The 9360-nt window shown below is 61.8% G+C and overlaps 1 protein-coding gene across 1 annotated transcript; it reads right to left on the bottom strand.

The window, feature by feature from the left end:
* Position 1: 1 nt before the first annotated feature.
* On the bottom strand, positions 2-8974 carry CTSZ (cathepsin Z). The gene is made up of 6 exons (XM_081256540.1): positions 8694-8974; positions 8080-8243; positions 4370-4549; positions 2051-2201; positions 1492-1654; positions 2-618 (listed from the first exon to the last, which is right to left on the bottom strand). Exons 1-6 carry the CDS (start codon positions 8834-8836, stop codon positions 508-510), a joined length of 912 nt encoding a protein of 303 aa, XP_081112666.1. The 5' UTR covers positions 8837-8974; the 3' UTR covers positions 2-507.
* Between the last annotated feature and the right edge of the window lie 386 nt (positions 8975-9360).

Genomic DNA, 9360 nt, shown 5'->3' with positions numbered 1-9360 from the left:
GTTCTGGTGTGAAGTGTGCATTTTATTCATCCCTTTGGCCACTTGAGATCGCCATCCCCCTGCGGCCCTACCGTTGATTTCAGGGTGACAGAGGAACTGGTGATGACAAGTCTGAAATGGTCCACCTCTTAAATACATCACAGACCACAGTCGTCAAATCATTTATTGAAGAAAACGGAGGTCACATCATTCACCACCTGATGGATCACGCTTCTCCAGGCAGATGGTGCGCTGCTGTCCTCCCGGCAGGAAGCCGTCCTGTGCGGGCGCTGGGTCGTCTCCTCCGCGACTCCCCCGCCCCAGGAACGCTTTCAGCCCGTGCGGCATCGCGGCGGCCGTCCCTCCTCGGCGCCCAGGGCAGTCACCGGCCGTCACGTATGTGACCGCCAACCCCCAGTTCCTTCAAACCACGGCAGTACCACCCCAGTGCCCGTGAAGGTGGGATCCCCTCTGGTTACGGCTCATGCGATCATTTCTTCAAGAGCCGCTCCTCTGGAGACGTCTGCCTTAAACGATGGGGTCCCCAAATGTGCAGTTCTCCTCGATGGCAAGGTTGTAGTCGGCACCCTTGCCACCTTGGTAGGCGCTGGTCACTATGCGCATCCAGCCTCGCTCACCCTGTGAGGAGTGGGACCGTGCGTCAGCTCAGATCCCGTCTGCGCTCTGCGCAGACTGACTCCCTCCCCTCCTCACTCAGCCTCAGGCTCGGGGGGGCCTGCAGCGTCCCAGCCACCCGCTCGGCTGCCCCTCCCCTTTCCTGGGACCCCTGTTCGGAAACAGCTTTCGTGAAATATCTAACTTGGTTAATATTCAACACGAGGGGTACATGGCCCTTATGCCGAGAGCTAATTAATGTAACTAAAATGTTGATCGACTCTCTAGACCAGATGACTCGACTACCTATTAATATCCCCATCTATAGTCGTTTAATAAAAAACATTGACATTTCATCACTTCGACATAAATCACCTTCCCTGATTTCGTAACAATGAATTTGTGTCTTCGGCTGTTAATGGTTAATACTAGGTCTTAGAAATGAAAATTCTGGCAGTTAATTTAATTCCCCTGGGTTTTTGACTCAACTCAAAAAGTATTTTTGAAGAAACTCCACAGTATTACTTAGGAGAGCCGAAAGTATGGCAAGAAAAAGAATGAGATGGTTGTAGAAGGATAGAAGCTAGCTAAACGGCAACTTCTAAAGCAGCACTTCTCAGCCCCCGTCCCCCTCGGGAGACATCTGTCAGCGTCTGCAGACGTATTTTGGTTGTCACAGCTGGGGAGCGGGCAGGAGCATCCGGCATCTACTGGGTAGGGGCCGGGATGCTGCTAAACGTGCTGCGACGCACAGGACGGGGACAGCCCCCGTGCAGCGCAGAAGGCCCTCACCCCACGTGTCTGGAGCCTGAAGCCCCTCTGCTCAGGGCCGCAGTTCTCAGCTACAAAACCCCCAGAACCATCCAAGTGAGAGGAGTCGCAGTGGAAATGTCTTACCCATGGTTCGCCCCACGAATTCCGGACGATCCAGTACTCCGTCCCATGGCTGACACCCCAGCCGGCCACGGAGACTATGTGGTTTATGTAGGCCCTGTTGTGGTATTCAGCGTAGATGCCACCGGTGTAGTTAGACATCTTATCCGTTGCCATTATACCGCAGCTGAGAGCAAGCAGGGAAAGAATGAGCGCTTTCAGTGGCCGTAGTTGACCATCGTTAGGAAGAGCCGCGTGGATCCAGCTCAGATAACGCACACCTGATGATTCTGCCCAAACTTCTGTTGTTACTCACTTGGCGTCCTCCCTACCGAAGCCGCCCCAGCCGCCCCAGAGCACTGGCTACACTCTGGGAGCTGTCCATGGATGCGTCCTTCCCTCACAATAATCCTACGAGGGGCACATGGGCTACTGAGCTTTACTTTTGAGAAAACTCACGTGGCAGCTGTGTCTCCAGCCTTGTGGGTAAAGTTGGCCAGAAGGAAAGGGGTGAAGATCACCCGGGTCCCTTTTACTGGAAGCGTGCACGCCCCCTGCAGGCAGGGGTCTCAAAGCTCCTCACCTGATGGGGCCCTTCGCATAGATTTCTGCCATCATCTTCTCCCTCCCGGAGAGGGAGCCGTAGTCGCCAACTTTCCAGAGGGTGTAGTTCTTGATGACATGGCACTCGCTGAATTCAGTGCACGTTCCACACTGGTTAAACTTGTCACACTCTGGGGACAGCACGGAAAGTCAGCGTGAAGCCATTTCCTCGTTAACCCCTGAACAAAGTAGTACACCCAGACCCAATCTCCACTTTTCTAACTGAACGCTCCATCCGTCAGCTAATAATGGAAATCTTCTTGCCCTCGGGTGTTTAATTACCCTCTTCCTTCAGGGCAGGAGTTATAAAAAGCCTTCCCCCAGGCCTCAGTGGATAGAAACGTTAATTAGCACATAGTAGGTGCTCAAAAGGTCCACTTTTCCTTTAAAGTCAGGAGAAAGGCCTTTGCACAATACCCTACAGCTAAGAATAGAGTGTAATTAGATTATTCACTTCTAATAAGACTGTATTGTTGGCTAGTGAATAGGCCGACACATTTGGGGAAAAAATAAGCATTTTCTTATTATTTCGGTCTGAGGAGGTATCAATAATTAGGCCTCAAAAAACAGTGCAGCTATTAGATCTGGAAGACTCCACGCCGTCTCCTGCATCCTTCCTGGGCCCCAGACAGTATTACTTCTCACCTCGTCCATCCTGCCTCGGCCCGTGGCACCACTTTCTACTGCTTTCACGTTACCTATTTCTGTTATAGTTTTGTATCTATCCAGACTCCTCTCCCAAGACATTAAACTCCTTGAGGATTAAACTGTTGGTTTAATTTGTCCCTTGGACACCAAATGCCCAGGACAACCTGAAAAAAGGTGGATCTGTGGCCACATTTGCTAATACAAAGACAGGACTACTGGAACTTGCCTGGTGGCGCAGCGGTTAAAATCCGCCTGCCAATGCAGGGGACACGGGTTCGGTCCCTGGTCGGGGAAGATCCCGCATGCCATGGAGCAACTAAGGCCGTGCGCCACAACTACTGAGCCTGTGCTCTAGAGCCCACGAGCCACAACTACTGAGACTGCGTGTCACAACGACTGAAGCCCGCGCGCCTAGAGCCTGTGCTCCGTAACAAGAGAAGCCACCGCAATGAGAAGCCTGCGCACCGCAACGAAGAGCAGCCCCCGCTCGCTGCAACTAGAGAAAGCCCGCGCGCAGCAACGAAGACCCAACACAGCCAAAAAAAAAAGCCAGGACTACTTATTGCAAACAATCAGGTGCCCATGAGTTCCATCTGGCCCTGTTGTACTAGGTGGGAGGAGGGGCCTGGCCGAGGACAGACAAGACCAGTTCTGGGCGGATCAGGGCTACAAGGACCGCCTGGCCCCCGATTCTGAGCCCTCGGGGGCCCTCCCTTCTCCCCTTCATCCTGGACACCTCTCCTTGGTTCTCTGACCCCTGCTGCATTTATCACTTCAACAACTCACTGGACCAGTTTGGGAAGATGCTTCCTGGCTGGGCAATACGGCCTGGGAGGCAAGGCGGGGGCAGCCTGTGGGCGTGGGATGGCGCCTTCCGAAGGTACAGGGGCCTGAGCACACATTTTACAGATGGAAGGGGGGGCAGAAAAGCCCCCCAGGCTCCCCCCCGACACCGCCGTCCTCCCCGCTCCTGTCTCAAAAGGCCTTTTGAGTTGGTCTCAGCTCTCTGCTCTGGTTACGAGGCAGCTCAGACAGGTGACTTAAAATGCCCACTGTGGGGTTAGGGTTTGGACTTTTCTTTCCTTGGGTTTACAAGGGGAGCAGCAGCCTGAAAGGCCCGTGCCGCCTCCAGGGCCCCAGGCCAGCTTGCATCCGCTGGTCCGTGCAGCGCCCTTGGCTCCAAATCCACCCAGATGCAGGCAGCCGGGACCAGGGTCTCAAACCAGGCCGGGCCCGCCTGCTTCCTGCCTGCTCGCCATACCCGGCTCCTGAAAAACACTCTTCCCTTGATGAGCGTTCCCCTTACAAAGGGCCATGAAACCACCAAGATGCCAACACATCAAAGCCCAAACACCAGGGCCCGGCCTGGCCGCAGGGCACGCAGGCTGGAGACCCCCATCCCAGGTCCTTTTTTGTTGGTCTTCCCACCAAGGATGCCAGGCCCCACCTTTCCCGTCCCCCCACCCCAGGAGACACACGGCGGCAGGGCGCTCCCAGCTCCGTCCCGCCCTCCCCCAGGGCCCCGGCCACAGGCCCTGAGAAGTGTGCCGGCCTGGGTTCCGGGCCACACGTGCGCTGGGAAGAGGGCAGAGTGTGAGTGTGAGTGTGTGTGTGTGTGTGTGCGTGCGTCCGGGGGATGAGCAGGCCCTACCTTGGTCCTTGGCCTGGTAGTTGTTACAGGTCTCGTCGGGGATGCCGTGCCAGTGGGCGTACTCCCACACCGGCAGGTCGTTGCCCCCCTCGCAGGAGCCGGCGTTGCCGCAGTCGATCACGTGCTGCACGGACAGCAGGATGGAGGGCCACGCTCCCTTTCTCTTGATGTTGATCCGGTCTGCGGGGGCAGCACCCATGCTGGTCAGCACCCACCCCACTGCCTGCCGCTCCGGGGGCCACGCATCCCTCTCTGGAGGGCCCTCCCCTCCTCCCTGGGGTCCCTGCTCTCCAGAGAGGCCTCCCGGGCCCTTCCTGGCACCGATGCCCACCCTCCCCCCACTACAAGTGCCATCTGGGCAGGGCCGGGCGTGTCCTGCCTGAAGGCTGGTAGATCCCCGAGGGCACTGGGGAGCCAGACTAGGGGCCGGTCGGCGACCCCACTCTCATTCCCCACGCGCCTGGGCCCACACACCCCACGGGGCGGCTGGGGACGGCTGAGGGCAGCCACGGCCCCCCGCTCCTTGCCCCCGTTTCCCTGCACAGGCAGCATCCTGCGGGGCCCCGCAGCCAACCCCACCAAGGGCCCGCCATCTTGTTTTCAACCGTTCCGCAGCCGCCCACCTCGTGGCCGCATCCCGAGTTCCCACCTCCAGCTCAGAACTCACCGCAGCTGCGCCTGTTCCGTCCCTGATGACGGCGAGCCAGCGGCCGGGCCCTCCACCCACCAGCAGCCCCTCCAGGCGCCCCCTTCCTTCCCTCCTGCAGCCCCGGGTCCCCTACACCCCTGGGGTCACCTCCTAGGCCCTTGGGCCCACAGGGCTGTACATCCAGCCCTGTGACCAGCCCCGGGCTTGTGGAACCCACGGCCGGTCACCAGCACGTGCCCCGGCCCTTCCCCCAGCGCCCCTGGACGCACCGCCCAGTGCTCTTCCGCGGACAGCCCTCTGCGGACCCCCCTGTGCGGGTGAGCCCCGCCCTCCAGCCAAGCTGGTCTCCCCAAGCTCCTCAGCAGCCTCCCGCCGCGCCCGCCCTGGGCGCTCAAGCCTCCTCCCCGGCCTTGCTGACCCTGCAGCTGACACCGCTTCACCCAATAACCCCTCCCACCTGAGGGGACCCGCCCCGTTCTTCAGCTCTTGGCGTCCAGACTGGCGTCCAACACGGAACGGGGAGCCAGCTTACACAGGCTCTGCGGGCAAGCCAGGGTTTTGTTCTGTCTGCCTGAAACCTTGGAGGGTTTCAAGCGGAACAGAAAAGGGACCCGGCCTGGGTCTGAGCTGCTCCACCAGGGGAGCAGCAGGCGGACCGGGCGGGCGGGCAGCTCCGCCGCGGTGCTTGGAAGGTAGGGTCCAGCCCTGCGGCCCGATGTTCTGCGGGTGAAAAGCAGGAGGCCGGCCGCCTCTGGGCCTGGGCCTGAGTGAGGCAGGGGTGGCTTTCTCCCGGAGCGATCAGGGAGGCCGGGGAAGAACCGGTTTGGGGGTGAGGGTGGTGGCAGAAAAGAGGAGCACGTGAGGTCTGAGGTGTCCCGCGGGCGGGCGTGACGGCCGAGTCCAGGTGCAGGGTCCCGGGGAGCCCAGTGTCCAGAAGTGAAGCGGGCGGGTGAAGGAGGGGCCGGTGAGGCAGAGACGGGGGTGGGGGGGCCTGTGGCTAAAGGCGAGGAAAACATTTCGGGGAGGGTCTGATCGAGCACAACCGGGCAGGGTGAGGCCCAGGGGCAACCACCAGACCTGCCCCGGGCGGCCCCCGTGCCGGTGACCTCGGCGAGGAGCTGGCAGGCGACGGGAGGGGGTCGGGTTGGCAGGGAGAAGGTGCGGACTGCAGGCCCCTCCAGGAGCCCAGAAGTGGGGTGGCGGCTGGAGACGGGGTGGGGTTCAGAGATGGCCAGGTCTGAGCATCGGCAGGGATGGCCTTGTCCAGGGGCTCAGACGCTGGACGGCCGGGGACAGGAGGGAAGGCGGGCTATGACCAGCTGCAGTAGGTGGCGGCTGGGCCGGGCACCGTGGAAGTCCCCTTCTGGGGGCTTCTGTTTTCTCAGCGAAAGAGGAAGAGGATGCCTGCTGCTAGGGAGGCCGTTAGGGGTTGGAGAGCAAGAGGGGAGAAGCAGTCATCTGCCCAGGAGACTCCACTCCAGCAAGTGGAGGGCTGACCGCTGAACAGGGACAGGCCATCCCCTCCAGGCCCCCGCACTCCTCTACAGATGCAAATCTTGGCATGTGACTCCCACCCTAAGATCCCTCGGGCTTCTGCCTGGCCCCTCCCCTGGGGGTAGGGCCCCTGGTGACCTTCTCAGCTTCCCCCACCCACCCTTAGGCCCCTGCCACAAAGGCCCACTCAGTTCCTCCAGGCCAGGGAGTGCGCCATTCCTGCCAGGCCTTTGCCCAGAGCCTCTCGCTCGAGGCCCGCCCACACCCTGCCTGCCTGCCTGCCTGCCTGCCTGCCTGCCTGCCCGCCTGGCCTGCGGGGCCCTGAAGTCTCCCAGCGGCTCCAGTGGTTAAGCCTCGCTCCGCATTCTCCAGGGGCCCTGTCCATCTCCATCCCGGTCAGGGGCCTCCCCAGCTGCCCAGAAGAGCTCCTACACCTTAAAATGGGGCTCAGGGAGTTCCCTGGTGGCCCAGTGGTTAGGACTCGGCGTGTTCACTGCTGTGGGCCGGGGTTCAACCCCTGGTTGGGGAACTAAGATCCTGCAAGCCGCGGGGTGCAGCCAAAACAAAGTTTTTTAATAAAATAAAATAAAAAGGAGCTCAGCCTACCCGCCCCCACCCTCCTCCTTCCTGAAGGGTCGGAAGTACAGCCCAGCCCCCAGGAGAGACGGGGCAGGGCCACCATGAGACCCTGCCAGATGCCCCCAGTACAGCCGGCTGGCCCTGGGGTCCAGACGCCACCCCTACTCCTCATCCTAAAGACAGCCCAGCTTCCGGGCTCTGCTTCCAGCTGTCACTCCCACAAAGGCCTAGTCTCCTGACCTCCCTGCCAGAGCCTGTTTCCTCATCTGCAAAGTGGGAGCAATCACAGGGCAGCCAGGAGGCTTAAATGGGATGAGACATTGAGCTAGGCCAAGGGCGGTAGCCACACATTGGCTTAACACAATGCCACAGGGCAGGAGTTCGAAAGATTCCGGCGTGATTGCAGGCTCCCGGAACTCCGAGATGAATGAAGGCCCAGGCTGGTGTGAAGTCCCCCTCCCTCCCCTACCAAGGCAGGCCCAGCAGCCTTCTAGAGCGGCGCTGACTTCGGATCCCCCCCGCCCCCCAACCCCGGCCTCGAGGTTTCCCGCCCTCGCTGCAGCCAGGCAGCTAAGGCCCAGATGAGAAAACGGCCAGCCTTGCTCCATGTTCCAAACCCAGGGCAGGCATTCATTTCAAATATTAACTACGCTGAAAAGCAGCTTCACTTCCGCATACCCAAACACCAGCAGGGGGTTCGGTGAGTTTGTGGTTTGATCCCCAAGAGCCCAGGTCACAAGCTTCGGGACAGATAAGGCTCCTGGGAGCCGTTTGTCACAGGTCTCCAGTCCTGTGACTGCCGGGCATCCACAGGCCCCGGGTCCGCTCCCCTAGGCCTGACGCAGACACCGCCCCATGCCAGGCTGAGTCCTGGCACAGAACTGCAGGCCCCCGGGACCCTGGGCTGCAGCTGCCGGTACTGACAACGAAGGCAGCCGGACGGGCCCTCCTGGCCCACAGTGAAGAAGGGCCGCAGTCCCCGACCTACCCGCCATGGCACTGGTGCTGCCGTGGGCCCAGCAGGAGCCACAGTACTGGGGGATGTGCTGGTTCCTGGTGACACTGGCGTAGTTGACCCCATTCACGTTGCGCCAGTCCCAGCTCTTGGGCAGATCCGATAGGGACAGGTACTCGTGAGGCCGGGGGTATGTCCTGGGAACAGACCACCACCACTGGAATCAGCACTGGGGCCCCGGGGGTCGGGCGCGCAGGCACCTTCCCCAGCGCCCTCTCCCCTCCCCAAACTGCGAGCGAGAGGGAGCGGGCCGTCTCAGCCAGGAGACGCCCCAGCCCGCTCAGAACCTGAAGTGGGCAGGGCACACACGCGCCCCCCGCAGTGCAGGAACCAGACCGCTCCGCCAGCCATGCTCCAAATGCCAGGGCGGCGAGGCTGGCCTGCCTCCTGCACCGGTGCGCCTCGTCCAACCCCGCAAATGGGAAAGAGCGCGCCCCCAAAGCAACGGGGCTGGCCCTGACCCTCAGAGGTCAAGGGAGGCTGGGCGTCCTGGTTCCTGGCACCCCAAGGAGGCGGCAGGGTCCCCCAGGCGGGAGAGGGCGCAAAGCCCCGGGAGATGGGCAGCCCCCTCCCCCAGCCGCCCCGACCTGCGCCCCAGCTGGGTGAGCTGGTCCCCCCGCAGGGGCCGGTAGCAGCCGCGGCCCGGGCGGAAGTGGAGGCCGGCCCGCGCCGCGCTCGCCGGCAGCACGAGCAGCAGCAGCACCAGCTGCGCCGGCCCGGACGACGCCATGGCTCCCTCGCCGGCTGCGATCGGACCCCTACTCGAATCCCGACTCGGGTCCTAACTCGGATCCCGCGCCGATAGCTCCTCCACCAGCCTCCGCCCCGGCCGCCCCGGCCGCCCCGGCCGGCCCTTAAGGTGGCTGCGCGCGGGCGGGACACTCCCCCGGGGCGGGGCGCGCGGCTGCCCCCGGTGACCCGGCCCCGCCCCGCACGGCCCGCCGCCAGGACTCGGGTCACGCGCCAGGCCTCAGCTGACCCAAGACCCTACCCGGCCACCAGCCACGAGCCTCCCATCCGTCAGACCCCATTCACTCTCGGGCATCCCCAGCCTTGGATTCTTGGGACCCTTGGCCCCGGAGAGGTGCCCCTCTCCCCGCATCCCACGTGGGCCCCGGCCTCCGGGGATGGGCAGGGGGTCTCCCCGCAGGACTGTGCCCTGGTCTAGCTTTCTGAAGGCCACTTCCCGAAGGCCCAGGCCCTTTTTGGAGAGACATTTTCCCTACATAGTGAAGGAAGACAGGATCCTTCCAG

Source organism: Mesoplodon bidens (assembly GCF_964165515.1).
Source record: "Mesoplodon bidens genome assembly, chromosome: 15".
Taxonomy (NCBI): domain Eukaryota; kingdom Metazoa; phylum Chordata; class Mammalia; order Artiodactyla; family Ziphiidae; genus Mesoplodon; species Mesoplodon bidens.
The sequence above is the reverse complement of the archived record's forward strand: the minus strand, read 5'-3'. Positions and strand labels throughout refer to the sequence as shown.